We start from the raw sequence: 19,325 nt of genomic DNA, 5'->3' as shown, positions 1-19,325 counted from the left end.
AATTAAAAAAAAAAAAAAAGTAATTTTTAAAGTTATTTTCAGTCTCTTCATTGCCCATCAGAAGAGTTTTTGTTTCAGGAGGTTTACAGAGAAGATTGTGGCCTGAGCATTTTGAAGAGAAGAGAAGAGTTTAGTTTTACCCAGTTAGTTTTAGTTTTACCCAGTCCCAGCTTGGATGGTTTACAGAAAGGGAGCTCTCCAAGAGACCAGGAAATGCTGGTTTTAAAGTGAAATTTGGGTGCTGTAGGAAAGGGCCACTTCTCTGAAATTATCTGGTCTTGCTCAGGAGGGATGAGGAACTGAAAATGAGGAGAGGAAAGGGAAACAAATGCTTCATGGGTTTATATTTCAAAGACAATTTTCTTAATTAATTTTATTTTTCCCCTATAGAGGTAGTTTGAATCCTCTTTCTTAATGATTTGGAGGTTCACTGAGGAAAGAAATGCACATTTGGCCACCTGTGTTGAGTGGTTTCCCTTCTGTCAGCTTTGCCCGATTCCTTCAGTGGATCCATGAATCCCGAGTGGGTTTGAACACTTCTCCTGTTGAGGATGAAATCCCTGTGCTGTTTTTGCAGCCCCTGGGGAGGTCACAGAGTGCAGTCCTGTGGTAGCAGTGATGGGGAGGAACCTTTTCTCAGGAGGATGAAGATTGTAAAGAAAACATCGCTTTCTTTAGACTCATTTGGCACAAAATGGCACCAGGAAGAAGCTGGAGGACTCCTGGTCTTGGGAAGGAGGATGGTCTGTGGGAACTTTTCACCTTCCTCACATTTCCACAGGCAGGGAGGCATTCAGAGAGATCTACCAAGCCCTTAGCACTTAAGCTGAGGTCTTTGCAGCCCAGAAAGTGCCTTTTCTGTGCCAAAAAGCTCCCTGCTTCTGCAGTTCTGGGCCTGGGCACAAACACGTCACCTGGGGGAGATGGGGAGCTGTGGGTCCCCAGAACCTCAACAGGAAAACAATGTGAAATATTCCTCAGGGCATGCTTTGAGCTGTCACCAATCTTCCTTCCCCTCCTCCACCCCAGCCACAGGTGGTTACAGAGCCACTTTCTCTCAGCTGTTTGCATTTTGTGGGCTGAGGCTGGCAGGACTCTCCATTACAAGAACAATTCCTTAAAACTCAATCTCTAATCAGCTCCAGCAAATATATATCACCTGCAGGAAGAGCTCTTGCTCTTGCCCAGCCTGTTCCTGGCTCATCCCTGTGCCAGCAGCTCTCCCATGCCAGCAGAGCAGCTGCTCCGTGGTTTTGCCTGGCCCCTCCAGTTCCCCCCAAGGCTTTGGGATGCACTTTGGGACCCAAACATTCCCAGGAGCACAGCGGTGTCTGAGGAGATCTGCCAGCCCACATGGCTGCTTCCAGGGCCTGCAGGTTCCTTGGGAATCACAGCCAGGAGATAAGGTATCAGGAAATCTTGGTTCTCCCCACCAGCCAGTCCAAAAATCACTGGAGCCAAAGGGCAGCGCTGAACGTGACCTTGAAGCGCTGACGCAGCCGTTGCCTGGAATGTTAACCCTTGGATCAGGGATGCACCGTAGGAAAGGTGATGGAAGCTCTTTTCCCTTCCCTGAGAGGGGAGGCAAAATGCCAGAGGTGCTGCCAGCTTTTAATTCCCACCACAATGCTGGAGGGAGAAAGGGCTGTGGCTGGTTGGGACTTCCCTCTTGCTGCACCAGCATCTGAGGGTGTGATGGGTCCTGTCACTTTGGGGAGAGGCAAAGTGCCAAAAGCCTTTGGATAAAGCTATTTGAGCAGCTGGAGAATTTATCCAGGCCTAGCTGGGACTTGAAACAGGTGGGGAAAAAAAAAGGTGGGTTTTAACAAATGAAGTTTTTGTTAAATAGAAATGCATTAATAAAAGTGTTTTACACTTAAAATACAATTGTTTTCCAAGTTCTTCTAGTAGAGCGTGGAAACCCTGAGCACTGAACTTCCATGAGAATCAGGAGTCACATCTAGCCACCATTCCACAGGCTGCACCAAGCTGTGATGAGGCAGAGGAGAAAAAACATCCCCAAATTCCTCGAGCAGCAGAGCTGAGCAGTGCACTCCTGGAAAGGTTATTTTGGGAGAGGGAGCTGCTGCCTGCAGCTTAACAGAAACACACTGGGGAAAAACCTTCCATCACCTCCTTGTGGGATTCAAATTATTGATTGGTTTCTCCTTATCTCGTGCCACTCTTGACTCACGGGGTTACTCAGCAAGAATTTTCCAACTGAACTTTCCAGCTGGGAGCTGCTGGGACGGGTGAGAGAGCTCAGGTAGGATCGGGGTTTGTAGCTTGCAGTGCTTTTGGGGCAGTTTGATCAGCGGGGTGGTGAGGAGTGTGGGTGTGTGTGATGCTGATGTGTTTCACGCCGGGGCTGGGATAGTTCTGGATGGCTCAGGGTGCCTGGCAGCCAATGCCACGCTCAGGCAACAAAGAGGGCAGGAAACCTGTAACTTAAGATTTGTTGTCGCTACAATATTTGCTCTGTGAAATTCAGCCCTGACCACGAGTGCTGTAGCAGAAGAAGCTGATAAGAGAGGTCACCTGGAGCAAGTCTGAGTGACCACTTGGCTCTCTGCTGATGTCGTTTATCACTGCAACCTTTTCAGGAGCATAAGTGCTCATTCCAGCAGTTGTTTCCTGCGGGTTCATTGTTTCCAGGGCACAGTCCCTGTGAGGAATAACCTGCAGGCAGGGGCTTCACCAGAGCTGGCAAATGTTACTGCCAGGAGAATCAGATTCTCTGCCTCATTCTTCCCTCTCTAATCACAATAATCATAGACTGGTATGGGTTGGGAGGGACCTTGAAGCTGAGATTCCTAAATTGATGTTTATTATGGTGACAGTATTATCTTCTGCTGTGCTCTGAGCTTCAGCATCTCCTAGAGCCACTCAGAGAACAGAGGATCTGGTGGAATATTGTGGAGTTTATTGCCAGATCTCTTCAGAAGGGTGAGCAAAATGTCTTAGGAGACACAGGGTCGGGAATTTGGGTGCTCTCCCTGTCCTGTCAGGCCTGGTGTCAGGGGGCGATTGCTGCCAGCAGGAGACACATTTTTGTCATAAGCTGAAATAGAAATCTCCACTTCCCATCCTTCTCTGTGCTGCTGCCGTCTCTGATGCTGGGCTGGGGGACACAGACAGCTCTCTGAGGGTGGGGTGTGAGCTCTGGGTGGGATGTGTCCCTCACTGGGATGTCCCACGGGCTCCTTTCTGCTCCCACAGTGCCCCCACCATGCCTGGAAAGAGGTCCAAGTGCTCCTTCTCCCGGCTGGAGGTGATCCTGATCGCATGCCTGGTGCTGATGATCTCCCTCACCGTGGTGCTCCTGGTCCTGCACTTCCTCACCAAAAACACCAATGGCAAGTGGAGCTGTCCCAGACCCTCCAAGCCCTCTGCTCCAGGGGGTGCCCAGGGCAGGATTTAAATTAGAGGGGGACAGGTGGAGGTCTCAGGTCACTCCTGAGCTGTCACCACCACCTCTGCACGTGGTCCCTTCACCCAACCGCGGCAGCAGTTCTCTGGGCATGGATGCACGGCCCCAGGGGTGGGCTGAGCTTGGCTGCAGGGATTCATCCCTTCCTTCCATCCTCCCTTCCCTCTCTGTGCCTGCTGAGAGCCTCTCACTCCCAGGATTTGACCAAGGGGTTTTACAACCCCATCACAGCCCACTGATGCCTCCAACCCCATCCCCAGGCACAGGCACGAGGGTGTCGGGAGCTGGACTCAACATCTCACCAGTGGGACCTTCCAGCTTCCAGGCTTTGCTCTCAAATTGGATGTAGTTCACATCTGGGACTCAAAACTTCATGTTTTTAGGCTGTAACATGCCTGAGTTTTGCACAAGTGATTCTCTTCTGTATCAGAGCTTTTGGGGGAGGAGGAGGATGAGGAAGGGTAGTTCTAAAAGGGTGGCTCAGTTGGCTGGTGTCATTTTAAATGCAGAAATGGCATCAGTCTGTGGCCAATGTGAGTGTTTCCCTTCTCCTGTGTTTCAAGTGACAGCCCAGGAAAGGTCAGGCTGGGAAGATGGAGCATCCCCTGATCCCAAAGCAGCTGCCTGGGGAGGGCTGTGGAAACAGAGCAAGCACACAGAAATATTTCATATTTTCCCACAGTGTTATCTCAGCCTGCAGCAATTTGTGGCTCTGGGATTTCCTGAGATGTAGATAACCTTTCTGATTGATTATGATTTGATAGCCATCCATGGCTTTTCTTCCACGGGTTTGCCCATCCTGGAAGGATTCTTGCACCTTCCTGGTGGTTGGGGTGAGAGAGACCTTTTCCTCACCATTTGTCTGGAAATCACTGCTCAGAACTGCTTTTCCCCTCTCTGAGCTTCAGCTGGCTCTGCTGTGATTTTCTGGGGGAAGACCAAGGCATCACTGGACACAGGATGTGTTGGATGTGCCCTTCTCTCTTGCCGAGTCCTTTCCCATTAGCTCCTGACACACCATCCCTTTTTTCTTACCACTGCTGAGCTGAATTGTCTGTGTCAAACAGCACTTGGACCTGGCTCCTGCATGGTACTGGTGGGCTTGGAGGGTTTAACTGGGAATGCTGGGCTGGTTCCCCCTCGCTGTGCATCACCACCCATCTGACACAGTCCAGTGACCCCTCTGGACAGCTCCCTGGGTGGTTCTTCATGCCTGCTCCACCCTCTGCCACCCCAGAGGCCTTCACAGCCTCGGCACATTGAGATCCCGCTGAAAATCCACTCAGAGCACTCAGCCAGAGCCCTTTGGCCTCTCTTGCCCCCGGTTCTGCTCGCTCCTGTGTCCACTGATCTGCCATTTGCTGTTACAGATTGCACCAACAACGTAGCGGAAGAGGCAAAGTACTTGGTGGGTGTTGGCAGAGCTGACTGCACGGGGCCTGTGGCACAGGTCCCCCTGGTGAGTTGGGGGAATTCCTCATGGGGGTGGCGAAACACTGATTTTTCATCCTTTGGGAGTATTTTTTTTGGCAGGATTTCTGGTTTAGAGCCTCTGCCTTGCCAAATGTGTGTCACCTTCAAACACAAGTTGAAATTTCCTTGAGGTTTGGAGCAACGTGGGCTGGTGGGGGGTTGGGAGGAGATGGGCTTTAAGGCCCCTTCCAAGCCCAACCATTCCACGGAATGCGGGGCAAGACAGAGCTGCAGCTCGGAGTTGTTGAGTGACCCCTGGGCAAATCTGCTCAGGAAAAGCAGAGGAATAAATGGCTCAGTGTTTCTGATGGAGCTCCTCTCCTGCAGATGGGATATGCCAACCCCAACCAGGTGGGTGGGGGGCTCCTCTCACGCCTCTACAGCCGAGCCTTCATCGTGGCAGAGCCTGAGGGCTCCAGACGCGTCGTGTTTGTCAGCGCCGACATCGGGATGGTGTCCCAGAGAGTCAGGCTGGAGGTACGGGGCTGCAAAGGAGGGGCTGGGAGCAATCCTTTGGGATTTCCTTGGGGTGATGCTGTGTCTCTGCTGGAGAAGAGCTTTGGGCCCCTCAGCAAATGAGGCTGGACTTTGCTCGCTCTTCTCTTAGTGGGAGAATTACCAGGAGTTCATTGGAATCACAAATACATTATCATGGTGCCTCTAGTGCAGCACAGGAGGGAGGGAGGTGTGGGAATCGGAAAAACAGAAACTTCCACGGCCACGGAAGGGTTTGATCTGCAGCCTTGGGAGAAGCTTGGATTGATGTAAAAATACAACACAGAGACATTAAGCAGAAAAACCATAAACTTATGTTTCTATAGTTGTAAGTAAGAATATGCCTTAGGTAAGTGAGAACCTGCATTGATAAAATGGTGAAGGGTTTAAATGTAGGGGTGTGGTTGTATGGAATAAGCTGAGAGTTTAGAAGTTATAATAGAAGCATTTGTGTATAAGTGTGACAGAAGCCTATTGGGCAAAAGTATCCACAGTGTAGCAGAAGTGAGTAAAGGTGACAGGTTAGAAAAGCAAAATAAACCTTGTGGCAGTTCTGTATTGCCTTGTAACGAAGAGCTTGTGACTGCTTTGAGCTATGGCCGACTGCCTGCTCCTCTAAAATCTCACAGCCTCTGAGACTGATGTTTATCTGAGCAATAAATGGTTCTTAGCCCAAAAATAGTCCCATCCCTTCATTACAAAGTGGTGACAATGATAGGGAGGTGCTGGAGAACTGTAGATCCTCCTGGGATGTTCTGGGATGCGCTTCGAGTTGGATATAAGGGTCTTTTACTAGATATTCCGATTCTGAGCCTTCTGCCAAGTCAACAGCTACAACCTTGTTGTTGTGCCAGGCAGAAGGAGAAGAGTGAGGAGGGGGATGGATGGTTGGGGTTTTTAGGAGCACCTCCTCCCCCTCAGGTGCTGAAGCAGCTGCGGAACAAGTACGGCGAGCTGTACCGGCAGGACAACGTCATCCTCAGTGGGACCCACACGCACTCAGGGCCTGGAGGGTACTTCCAGTACACCCTCTTGTGGATCACCAGCAAGGGGCTCGTCCAGCCAGCCCTCAGCTCCATCGTGAATGGCATTGTGAAGGTTGGTGTCACCCAGTTCAGCGTGTTGGTGCCCAGCACAGCTCTGGCGGTGGTGTTTGGGGTGGCAGCTCCACGTGGCACAGCCTGCTTTGAGGTGGGCTTGCTTGTTTGCAGCTCAAAAAGCAGGAGCTTTGAGCCCTTTCTTCAGAGACAGCTGTTGGTAGTTCAAAAATGTTGTTGTAATTTTTGAGAATTTTAGATGAGTTTAGGAAAAAATGCCAAACAAACAAGCACCCCCAAATTCCAAGAAAGGGTTGGGGATGGACAGGGAGGGAAAGAGTTTTTCCAGATAACCTCTCACGTGCCTTACAGACTGATAGTCCCTGTCTGCTTTGCAGAGCATAGATATTGCCCATGAGAGCATGAAGAAAGGAAGGCTCTTTATAAACAGAGGCACGGTAGAAAACAGCCAGATCAACCGGAGCCCGTTCTCCTACCTCGCGAACCCGGAGTCCGAGTGGAACAGGTAAAATCTCCCCAGGCAGGAGAATAAATTAACTGCTTGAAAAGGGCTTGGAAGCTGCAGTTGTCCTCTCCAAGCATGAGGAATTGGTCAAGGATGTGACCTTGTGCTTTATTTAACAAATAAGGAGTCAGAGGGCATTAAAGTGCTGTCCCTGGTGCATGAATTTGGGTTACCTCCATTCCCTGGAGGAGCAGTGCCTGAGGACAGTGACAGCCACAGCTCTTCCCTTGCCTTCCCAGCTGGTTCCAGATGCTTCTCTAAGGCCTTGCTGTGTGCTGGTCGTGCCTGGAATGACCTTTTCACATCCTTGTTCAGCCCAGTGAGGATTTAACCTGCCAGAGGATTGGAGCACAGCCCTGACTTTGACGGGATTTCCCTGCTTTGTTCCCATCCAGGTATTCATCCAACACGGATAAAGAAATGGTGCTGCTGAAGATGGTAGATGAAGATGGACATGAGCTAGGCCTTATCAGGTACTGACCACCAGAGCAGCAGGTTTTTCTCCAAACCCTCATTATTTTTTGTAGGAATGAAGGTGTTCCTTTTTTCCCCTTTTTTTTTTTTTTACATCACTGACTCCTCCTCATTCCTTTGAATATAAAAATCTCTGCAAAATATAATTCTCTGGGTTACTGCAAGAGTCAGTTCAGGTCTGAAGGAGATCTTGGTGGCCCTGATAATGACAGTGACAAATTCTTGTCAGGCCTCAAGGCCTGGATTGTTACAGCCATGAGCCCCCTGCTTAGGAAGGGGCAGGATGGGAATACTCTGTTCTTGTTAATCCATCCCTAAGCACCACAAGTCTCTGTGTGTATTCTCCCAAAGAAAATTCCCCCAAATTGGGAATAGGAAAATTCAATAGGATTGAACAGGTCAATGGTCCTTGCATGGGGTGAACAGAGCATTTTCACTTTTTTCATTTCACTTTAATTTCATTTTTTGACCCCTCCTCAGCTGGTTTGCTGTGCACCCAGTGAGCATGAACAACTCCAACCAGCTGGTGAACAGTGACAACGTGGGCTATGCCTCCTACCTGTTTGAGCAGGAGAAGAACAAGGGAATGCTCCCTGGAGAGGTGGGAGCACCCAAAGGAAAGGGGGAAACAGGGCTGGGACGGGGAGGGGTGAGGTGGGACAGCAGGGCAAACACAGGAACACAAGGATTGAGGTGAATGCTTTGATTTTTTCCTTTTTCAGAAGGGAAATTGGAAGGGGTATTAATGACATTCCAAACTAGTAATTGGTGGCAGTTATTCAGACTTGAGGAATATCTCACATTTATTTTGATTAAAATCTGGGGAGGTTGTGGTTGCCTCATCCCTGGAAGCATTCAAGCCTTGAGCAACCTGGGAAGTGTCCCTGCAGTCAGTTCCAATAGTTCTCACCTTGTAAATCAGTCGTGGTGAGCACCTGGAAGGGGAAAAAAATCCTGTGCAAGGTGCTCCAATGACCCATAAACATCTGATCAGCAACATGAGAAGCTGGGGAGAGCTGAGGTGGAAGAGGGGGAGGAGGAAATACTGTCTGCACACCAAGCTGGGGTGAAGTTTGTCTCTTTTTCCTGAAATGGCATCATGTGCATCCAATTCTCCCCTGCTCTTCCTGCCCTACCTCTTGGGATGTGCCTAAACCCCCATTGCTGAGCTCCCAGTGACTTTGGGAATAAGCCAGAGTCCTGCTTGGCGAGCACAGCAGCTGCGGGAGAGCTGCACGTGGGCTTTGCAGCTTTCCCTGCAAGGCACTGCAAGGCTCCTCTGGCCTTGGCAGGGCTCTTTTGTGGCCGCCTTTGCCTCCTCCAACCTGGGAGACGTGTCCCCCAACACGCAGGGCCCCTTCTGCGCCAACACGGGCGAGTCGTGTGACAACCCCCAGAGCACCTGTCCCGTCGGAGGGGTGAGTGTGACCCCCCTGTCCCCCGCTCTGCAGGGCCCTCTGCTTGACCACTGTGCACGGGGAGGGCACTAAAAGTTAAAAATTGCCTCTTTTTGGACTGTCCTGGATGCCGCTTCCAGGAATTACCTGTGCTTTGTCCCTCACGCACCCGATTTTTTCACCCCAAATTTGAGTGTAGCAACCCTGTGCCTAATTTTGATGTGGCCTGCAAGAAGCCCTCAGTTCCCACAGCCTGACAAGCACCTGGCAGTGCCAGATGCTCTCCATGGTCACTGATCACCAAATAAATTTCCCAACAGGCAGCCATGTGCATGGCTAAGGGGCCCGGGAAGGATATGTTTGAGAGCACCAGGATTATAGGGCAAAATATCTACTTGAAAGCAAAGGTAAGGGATATTCTGCTTTCTGAGTGTCTGTGAGTGCTGCTAAGACAGGAATTCATGCTCATTTCAACAACTTGATGAGCCTTGTGGATCCCTTCCCTCTGGATGTTCCACATTCTATCTTCTGTCTCCTATATTCCATATTCTATCTATCTTGTACCTGCTTTGGTGAATGTTTGTAGATTCAAATTACTCCAAAGTTCCTTGATTTTGTTTTTAATGGGTAAATGAGCTCTGCAACCAGCTGGTGATGTCTCTGTCTACTGGGATCAAGAGGACCTCAAAGCCTGGAATTTGTTAGGCTTAGGACAGTGTAGGAAATCTGAATGGTAGTGAAAAATTTCCTCAGGGAGAACACATCCGATTAGAAACCTGAATTTAGACTGGACAACACATACTTTTATTTAGGTACATCCTCGCAGGTGTTGTCATTTGAAAATGTTGGTTTGGTGGTTCTGATCTCAGTGTTCCTCACTGGGATAGAATGAGGATGTCCCCTCTTATCTCCCTCCTTCCCATTCATCTCAAAGGCACCATGATGGGAAAAATCCTCCTGGGAGAGCTCAGAGACACCACCACACACCACTTGTGGGCCAGTTTGGCATCACATTCCCAAACTGACACAAATGTGAGGTAAAAAGTGTGGCTGAAACCCCCACAGAGGATGCTCCCCTTGCTCTGCTTGGGCCTGCATTTCCTCAGCCCTAAGGGTTCCCTTTTGTCATCTGTGGGCTCTGAAGTCACCCTGGACTGAATTTGCTGGTTCCCCTCCCATGTGATGTGAGTGCAAGGAGAGCTTTTGGCAGCATTTCAGGCACAGGAGCTTGTAGGAACTGGAGCGTGTCCAGCAGAGGAGGGGGAGCAGGAGGCTTGGTGGTGGCTTTTCCTCTGCTTCTGCAGAGGCTGTGCCCTGAAGGGGACTCCAGGCTGATTGTGCCTCTGTCCCCAGTCCAAGAGTGCTGGTGTGTGCATCAAACACAGGGGAAAACCACTGCTGTTGTCTTTAACACCTCAGACTCCTGGCCTTCCAAGGCTGTGCCCTCAGCTCCTTCCAGGAATGTCATTAAACCTGTATAACTTCTGGCAACCTTTTCTCATGGGCCGACCTGAGGCTGGAAAGCCATTCCCCGAGGGGCTGAGTGTGTGTAGTAAATCCCTTCAGCTGGCAGGGGTGCAGTAAATACGTGCAGCACTTTGAGGCAGTGAGTAAAGCAAAACGCTTCTTTCTCACGGAAAACGTTTTTTCTGCTTGGCCTAAGATGTGAGAAATGCCAAGAGATGGCAACCAGGGGAAGGGAATTGCCATCCTGCTGAAATAGGGGCATGTTTCAGCTGCAAAAGAGAAGTGTCCTCCCTCCCTGAGACAGAGCTTGCAGGGCTTGGGGGTGACAGAAACAAAGGGACTTGGGAATTACAGATTTACGCCTGGAAGAGGCCCCGGGAAGGTGGAATGAGGAAATTACCCATACGGCTCTTCCTGACTGCTTGTCCCACAGGGATTTTTTCCCCCCCTCATGTGTCCCTCAGGAGCTGTATGAAAAAGCCTCCCAGGAGGTGACAGGACCCCTGAGCACAGCCCACCAGTGGGTGAAGATGAGCAACGTGTCCGTGGAGCTCAACGCCACACACACGGTGAGAGCAGGAGGAAACGCCCTATTACCGCAGCAGCACCTGCCACCATGAGGGAACATGGGGTTTGTCTCTTTTTCCTTCTCTTCTCCCCTTCTGATTTAGGTTAAAACCTGCAAACCAGCCCTGGGGTACAGCTTTGCTGCGGGGACTATTGACGGAGTGGGGGCTTTCAACTTCACCCAAGGTAATTTGGGGGCAGACCCCAATGAGGCATCCCCAGATGGACTGAAAGCCCTGGAGTCGCTTCTCAGCATCCAAAGGGGTGGTTTTTGGGGAGGTGGAGAAAACCCCCTCACAGGTTTGTCTGTGTCCATTTGGGAAAAAGATATGGCCACGCCCTGGAGGAAGGAGAGCAAGGGATGGGATGGGGATGAGCGAGAAGAGGGAGCTGGTTTGGGACTGTCCTGCTCATTTGTCCTCATTACCTGGGAGCAGGGAGTGTCTGAGAGCTGCCGGGGCAGCTGAGGAACAGAGTTTAAAGATGTTTCCCCCTCAAGGCTCAGTTGAAGGGGACCCATTTTGGGATCAAATCAGGGACCAGCTTCTGGGAGAGCCGTCGAACGAAACCAAAGCCTGCCACAAACCCAAGCCCATCCTCTTCAACACGGGAGAGGTAAGGACACACCTGTCTGTGCCCTGGGGAGTGCAGGGATCGCTGGGCTGGGATCACAGATCCCAGTCCCTCCTGGGTTTGTCAGGGAGCTCCAGGCAATGTCTGTGATGTCTGGTGAAGAACAAGGAAGGAGCACGGGCTGCATGGGCTCTGCAGAGCTGCTGCTCCGTCGATCCCAGCCCACACTCAGGGCATGGCTTGGCGTTTTCTGAGCTCTCCCCAAATCCTGCTTTACAACTCCAAATGGTAATCGCTGCCCCTTTTCCCACCTGATGCTCCCTTGGCACTGAGGCAAACGCTGCCGTGCAGAGGGATCACGTCCAGGGCTCTTCAGAGCACTGAAACGAGGCCATCTGGGTAAGGAAATTCATTGTTATTCCTTTCACCAGCCTCGTTAAAGGCTTCCCTGCTGTCACTTCGTGTTCAATCAGCTCCTCACCTCAGCTCTCCCCAAAAGAGACCCCAGCTCCCCCAGCCTCCTCCTCTACGCAGGATGGTGTTACTGAGAGTAAATTACACTTTATTCTTAGGGCTTTAGCACATTTTAGGGAAGCTCTGGCAGGTTTCCTGCTTCTGATGTGCTTCACAAGCTTTTGTCATTCATGTTTTGCCCCCAGCAAATTGCTCCTCAGAAAAAAAAAAAAAAACACCTTTTTGGGCTTGCTGGAGTGGGATTTTTTTTCTCCTCATCAATCCCAATTCTCTCCTTTTTCCATGCAGGTGAGGGGTTTCTAGGTGCTACCCTGACCTTCTTTACCCACTTTGCCTAAAGCTGCCCCTCTTGGCAACCTTATTTAGTTTTTTTTTGCCTTGTCTATAGTGTTTACTTGTGCCTTATAGTCAGACATCATATGAAGGTAAAACACCTTCTCACGTGTTTCACAAATAAATTGTATTTACCAGTAAATTCACAGAATAAATTCATCTGCCTGGTTGATGACTGTGGAAGGAAAACACCTCAGATTATTTGTTTTGCTACGAAACCAGAGTATTTATATGCACTTTTTCCTCCCTCTCAGATGACTTGGCCCCACCCCTGGCACCCAGACATTGTGGATGTGCAGATCACTGCCATCGGATCCCTGGCAATCCTTGCTGTGCCTGGGGAGTTCACGTGTGTATTCCTTGGGTTTTGCTGCATTTACTGCAGCCAGATTTCACTCAAACCTCCTGGAACAGTTCTGCCTGCAGGTAGAAAGGGGGTTAGGCTCAAAATTGTCTCCAAACTCACCCTGAGAATGATCGAGGTGCACACAGGCGTCCTGAATCATTTTGGTTGTAACAAAATGCAGTTTCAAGGAAACCAAAGGAATTTGCTAACTTTGATTCTGTTTTTGGCACCACAACCGCCACAATGATGAATTGCACTGACTGTTGGTGGTGCAGTGATGCAAATTTAAATAAGATAATGATTTATCTCTAGTACCTTTATTTCTACCCTGCCCTGGGGTGCCTCCCTGGCTGTGGTGATGGGTGTGAAATGTTTTGAGGTCCTTTGGTTGAACTTGAGCACAGAGGCTTTTAAGGGATGTTGGGCAGTGCTGGAGCTGCTGTGGGAATTTCTGGTGGGTGCTGCAAGTCCAGCCAGCAATTCCTGCTTTAAATCCCTGCTCTCCAGAGCTCCAGGGGGGTCAGGCTCTGCTGCCAGGGAACAGGGACAGGCCAAGGGGAAATGGCCTCAAGCTGTGCCAGGGGAGGCTCAGCTTGGACAGCAGCAGGAATTTCTGCATGGAAAGGGTGCTCAGGCCTTGGCAGGGGCTGCCCAGGGAGCTTTGGAATGCCCATCCCTGGAGGTGTCCCAGGAAGGGCTGGAGGTGGCACTCAGTGCTCTGGGCTGGGGACAAGGTGGGCACTGGGCACAGCTGGGACTCCATGGGCTGGGAGGCATTTTCCAACCTAAAAGATTCTGGGTTTCCATGATTCTGGAGCCTGACTTTGTTCCCTCCATGCCCCAGGACTATGTCTGGACGCAGGCTGCGGGAAGCTGTTAAAAGTGTGAGTTGCTGAGGTTCCCCAGAGCACAGCACATCTGGAACTTCTCTTTTCTTGAGTCTCCTCCTAGATGGGCTCACGGGGCTCGTGTCCCACAGATGTTTCCTTCTCCCATTTTCTTCAGACAGATTTTCCATCTGCTTCCTGACAGGCAGCAGAAATGAATATCCTCCCCAAAACACCAACTGCTCGGGTTTCAATCCATTAAGCCAATTCCACAGGGATCCAGGCACAACTTGATGCCAGCAGGGGTTTGGCTCTGGGATGGAGAGGTTCAGCTCCTTAATCCCTACCAGGATTCTGCAACATGAGAACAACTGCAGGAAAAAAAAAAAAAAGGGCAAAAGTATTTTTTTTCCATTTGATTGACACATCCTGGCTGCAGGCTAAATAAAATCCCAAGCCCATATGCTGTCTCCACAATTCCCTGGGCCTTTCTTATACTTATAGCCCTGATTTTTAAAAGAATATACAGACATCAGCTTCCAAAAAACTCCCCTAGATTTACTGGAATGTGAGATCATTTGTCCGTTTTTTCTTTGGGGAGTGAATATGAGACCTTAAAAAAGGCAAATTGCACTTGTAGGTTTGCATTCCTGGGCATCCAGCCCCCTTCCCACCATAACTTTGTATTCTGTCCTGGATAATAATAACAATAACAATAATAATGCCGACTACCATAACAATAATGTTATTATTGTTATGGTAGTTGGCATTATTATTGATATATTAATTGATACATTGATATAATAATAATAATGACAATAATAACAACAGTATAGTTGTGCATTAAGCAGTTGTTTCAAGGTAAGGGTTTTATTTCCCTCCTAAGGAATTTGATTCCCATGGGACACCAGGGATGAACATTGTGATTGCAGGTCTGTGCAATGTCTACACCCACTACATCACCACCTATGAGGAATACCAGGTAAGTGTTAAAAGTGGGGATTGAACCTGTCGGAGTTCAGCTTTTTGGCATCAAGGGCTAGCAGTTCATGTGAAATGATGTGTGTTTAGAGTTCTTCTCCTGTGCCACAAAAATGGGCAGGGAGAACTGGGAGTGAAGGTTGGAAGAACTGGGGTTGGACGAATCCCACCCCAAAAAGTTGGAGGGGGAGGCAAGTTGCATCATAAGCCTTTAAAAGAGGGTAAAAACTGTGCTAATTGGAAGAGCAAAGAAGGTACAAGCTGTGCTAACTGCAAGAGCAAAGAGGGTGAAACCTGTGCTAACTGCAAGAGCAAAGAGGCCTTCCCTGTTTGTAACAGATTGGAGAATGAGGAGTAGCCTGAAATTGCAGCAGAAATTCTTTGGCAAGTTGTTGGGGCTGTCTCCTTATCCAAAAGGGAATAAATAACCCACTGCTGATCTTGAGCTGCTGGGATGGGATGTGCAAACCACCCAGGAGTCCTCCCAACCCTCCTGTCCCGAATTTGTCTTTTCCAGGTTCAACGATACGAGGCTGCCTCGACTATTTATGGGCCACACACCCTTTCTGCTTACATCCAGCTGTACAGGGGCCTGGCCAAGGCTATCGCTCTGGTAAGCAGCATTTCCTACATGCCACAGCCTGCTGGGGATATCTAAATCTTAAGTCCGTGGTGGTGGCTGTTCCTCACCGAGGCCACCCGACTGCTGCCCTCTCTCTTCAGAATCCACCTTGAGAAATGGTATGAAAATAATTCCTGTTATGGCGCTCTGACACCAATTGAGAAATTCTGGGGGTTTTGCAGCTCAAAATGTAGGAAATCAGTACCTCCAACCTTTCAGCATGGCCTGAAGTTGCTGCTTTTCTAAAAAACGGAAAAAAAAAATCTGTTTTTTTTGGTTTACCTGGTGGTTTCCATTCCCATAGTGACCATGTGAATGGGCAGGAGCAATGGGCAGGAATGTCCTGGGATGTTCTGGGGCTGGATTTAGGAGACCCCAGCAATAGGGCAGCAGGTGTCCTGCAGGGATTGCTCTTGCAGGCAGAGCACAGCTGGAGATCCTCTGCTTTGGTTTCACGCTCACTTTATTATTCCTACAATCTGTTTGAGCAGAGGCTGGGAGGCAGAGCTGTGGTTCCTCAGGGAATCCTGGCTGTCCATGTGGATGTTTGACAAGCACATCTTCCGTCTCCCAGAATGCCACTCAGGAGCTGTCCCCTGGTCCAGAGCCCCCACTTTTCAACGTAACCAACGTGACCCTGCTGCCTTCTCTCAGCACCGAGAGCGCGCCGGCCAAGAAAACCTTTGGGGATGTGCTGGAAGAAGTGAGACAAGAGTATCGAGAGGTGAGAGCTTCAGGGAGTCCCTAAAACTTGTTGGAGAAACCTTTAAATTCTCCCTCCTCACCCCACAAGCCTGTGAGTTGTGGTGCCCTCAGACCAAACAGGTCTTGTCTCTCTGGTGGGCACGGCTGAGAAGGGACAGAGCATTTCCCTGCCTGTGCCACTGTTCTGAATGGGAATAAAATGGGTTGATAAAGGGGGAAATAAAAGCCCTTCACTCAGCACAAAGCAGATTTCCCCTTCTGCTTCAAAACAAAATAGCAGTTGATTAAGTAGGTAAATATTTTACAGTGATTTTTTACAAGCAGCAATCAAGTCACCTTTGATGCCTCTGCCGTGGAATGTAAATGAAATGAAATCAAAATGTCAGAAATGGTTTTGCTTTCAATGCTCAGCATTTAGATAAGATGTTCAGAGCAAGAGCTTTCACCTCATTGCTGTCTCCTTACTCCCTGCAGTAAGGCAGAGAGGGATTCTGAAAAATCTCCCTTATTTCCTCCCTTTTTTATGGGCAGTGGTGGAGTTTATCCAGCAAGCAGGACAAGTGGAATGGCAAGGCTCCGAGCAGCAGTTCAAAGCACAAATTGCCCACTGCTGCTGCAACAAGTGAAATGATAAATTAAAACAACAGCAACAACAAGCCAAGCACAAGAAAACACCACAAAACCAACCCACCCCCTAAAATACATCAAATGGCCTCTTCAAAGCATACTCTTAATGCTCAGCCTTTAATACAACTCTCAATTTCTCCCCCAGAGAGAAGTTGCTGAAGTGACTTTTGTGGGTGCAAACCCCAGGAACTCTGCAGAGAACGCGGTAAATGTGATGGAATGATGCTGCAGTTGGGGTATTTGGGATTGATGGAATGATGCTGCAGTTGGGGTATTTGGGATTAATGGATATTTGGGTAGGATTTTTTTCTTTGCTGGGAGACCAAGGGAAGATGTGTGCTTTGGGAATTCACACCACTAGAAAGCTTTTTGGGCAACGAAGTGAATTTGGGCTGTTTATGATCTCTTTATATTATTTAAGTTGTATGTGTTAGAGGAGGCTGGTATCCAGGGCAAACTTGGTCTCTAATTTCCATCCTACCACCCTGCTGCTTAATTTTAACAAGACAAAGGAAATTAGAAAAGCACTTAATTCCATCACTCACCTTGCATAGACATTGTGACCATTCTCTTCCTACAGATAAGTTCTGCGCTTCGTTTATCAGCTTAAATCTGTGCTTTGGCAGTAAAATATAACACTTGCCGGTAAAGCATGAGGAAGCAGAGTCCCTATCCAGTTTAAAGTGCCACAGAAGGTGGGGACGTGCCTGTCCCTCAGTGTCTGCCTAACTCTGGTGGTTTTATTCCAGACTGAGCATAACTTCCTGACGGTGGAGAGATACTCCAACATTTCCAGCAGCTGGCGTGTGATGCTGAATGACGCCTCCTGGGACACCAGGTGGGTGCCCTGAGCAATTTCCCTGTCCCACAGAATCCCGGGAGTCATTTCAGTCTAACCTGAAGGGCTTCATTCCAAAGCTCCCAGCTGCAGGTTAATCTTGACCCTGCAGGTGATGCTCTCCAGAGGAGGATCAGCTCATATTTGGTGGGGTTAATTTGGCAAAACTGGTGTTCCCCTTGGCTCCAGAATCTGGAATGGAGGCTTGCAAATTTGGGAAAGGGAGGAGGAAGGGCAGGAATTACAGAAGGTTTGTGGTCCAGCTTGCTCCTAGCCTATATCCATCCCTCTGGCATACTGTGGGGATGAATAAGATGCCAAAGAGAAAACAGGAGAGACTCACAGGGAAAATTGGCCAGATGTGCTGTGCAGCATAAACAGACAACAATTTTTTAGAAGTTTGGAAGAAAGAAAAGTGAAGGGTGGAGATGTCAGCCTTCAGGAAAAATATCCACAAAGCAGCAAGGCTGGTGACACTTTTCAGGGCTGTAGGTGAATCTTCATCATTTCCCCAAGAAGAGCTCCCTCAGAACCAGCTGAAAAAGCCCTCGTATCCAGATCATGTTTGGGGTTTTGAGGCTGAGCATTCTCTGTACAGTTTTGGGGGTTGAACAGAAAGGATTCCATAAAAGGAAATAGCCTTTTGATGTGGAAATGGGTGCCAGAAGTCCTGAGCTCAATAATTACAGACTTAGTGATTTAAGTGAATATTTACCCTCTCAGTTTAGCTCTGCCCCTGCACAAGGAGGACTTAAAATACACTTCCCTGGAGTGTCTTCATCTCGTGGCACGTAGTGAGCTCCAAGGAAACGTGGATTTCCTTGCTGACTGCAGTTTTGGGCCTGTTTCCCAGGTTTTACTGGAGCAAAGGATCCCGTGGCCAGAGCAATGTGACTGTTGAGTGGCACATCCCAGCTGGCACAGAGCCCGGCGTGTACCGGCTCCGCTACTTCGGGCACTACAAGAAGAGGGTGGCCTTCTTTCGTGTCATCTCTGTCCCCTTTGAGGGCTCATCCTCAGCTTTTCGAATCACAGCTCCATAGGTGATCCCATTCCCTACAGGAGTGCGCAGGAGATTTGGTATCTGGGCTGTGCAGGGGTTGGACTTGGATGGTTCTTGTGGTTCCCCTCCAACCAGATGATTCCACGATTTTCTGGGAGGGTTTTTTTGTGGCTCTGGATGTCACTGCCGCCCCTTGGGTGCTGCTGGTCGTCATTTGATGTACAAAGCTCAACTTCCTGGGACGTTTTGGCTTTTCCCTGCAGCTGAGTCTCCTCATGTGTCCTCAGGCAAGTGGTTTCTGTCCTGGCCAGGCCAGGTTTCAGCTGACTCTTATTGTAATAATGATGTAAATTCCTCTTTAGTCATTAAACCTGTGCCTATTGATGGTGAATAGACTCTCCTGGAGGCAATTCGATGGAAATCAGTAAGAACTGAATTTATGAGTTAAAGCTGTGGGTGAGGCAGCCCTGAACAGACCCCAGCCTGCTTTGCTGGAGCATCAGGAAGGACCCAAGGCCAGCAGGCTCTGGCTGGATGCAGGGCCACCCAGAGTTACCTACAGGTGGGTCACCAGAAGGGCTTGTGGTCTCTCTCCAACCCACACAAGAGTTCATCCAAGCACAGCTTGGATTGCTACCATTGCAGGGTACAAGGACAGTGCTCAAACCTGTTGGCTGAAAGGGTTTCACCACACAAAAAATGGAATTCACCACAGGAATGTAGAGGATCTTCCCAGGAGGGTTTCAGAGCTGCCTGGACAAAGCCATGACCACCCTGACCAGTGTTGGTGGCAGGTCCCTCCTGAGCTGCCTCCCATCAGCACTGCCATGGGCTGCCATAAGTGGGGACAGCTCCACAGTCCCTACATCTCTTCTGCTATCTACAAGTGGTAGAATCAGGGCCACAGGGAGAAGAAAACATATTTCAGGTCTGGATTTAGGATTCTTGTAGGGCCTGACAGCTAAACAACTGTAAATGTTTAATAAGCTCCAATAATGTGTACCAATTTTGTATGCAATCTCCTTAATTCTTCAGAGAATCATCAATCAGATAATTTTGCCTCTCTTCAAAATCAGTATGAGAGGATGAATTATTCATTTCCAAGCAGCTGCAGTCAGCCTCAGAGCTCC

The 19,325-nt window shown here is 49.3% G+C and overlaps 1 protein-coding gene across 1 annotated transcript; it reads left to right on the top strand.

Annotated features, from left to right (window-relative positions):
* Positions 1-450: 450 nt before the first annotated feature.
* On the top strand, positions 451-18,745 carry LOC128810648 (putative neutral ceramidase C). Its single transcript, XM_053983699.1, has 22 exons — positions 451-743; positions 1,900-2,266; positions 3,220-3,356; positions 4,801-4,889; positions 5,231-5,380; positions 6,320-6,496; positions 6,834-6,961; positions 7,357-7,434; positions 7,916-8,036; positions 8,728-8,853; positions 9,153-9,239; positions 10,764-10,868; positions 10,971-11,052; positions 11,366-11,481; positions 12,501-12,595; positions 13,437-13,476; positions 14,306-14,401; positions 14,918-15,013; positions 15,597-15,746; positions 16,500-16,559; positions 17,104-17,192; positions 18,046-18,745. The coding sequence occupies exons 3-22, from the start codon at positions 3,230-3,232 to the stop codon at positions 18,233-18,235; spliced, it is 2,202 nt and encodes a 733-aa protein (XP_053839674.1). The 5' UTR covers positions 451-743; positions 1,900-2,266; positions 3,220-3,229; the 3' UTR covers positions 18,236-18,745.
* The last annotated feature ends 580 nt before the right edge of the window (positions 18,746-19,325 follow it).

This window comes from Vidua macroura, chromosome 8 (assembly GCF_024509145.1).
Source record: "Vidua macroura isolate BioBank_ID:100142 chromosome 8, ASM2450914v1, whole genome shotgun sequence".
NCBI classification, from domain to species: Eukaryota; Metazoa; Chordata; class Aves; order Passeriformes; family Viduidae; genus Vidua; species Vidua macroura.
Note: the sequence above shows the minus strand (reverse complement) of the source record. Positions and strands in the feature narration are given on the sequence as shown.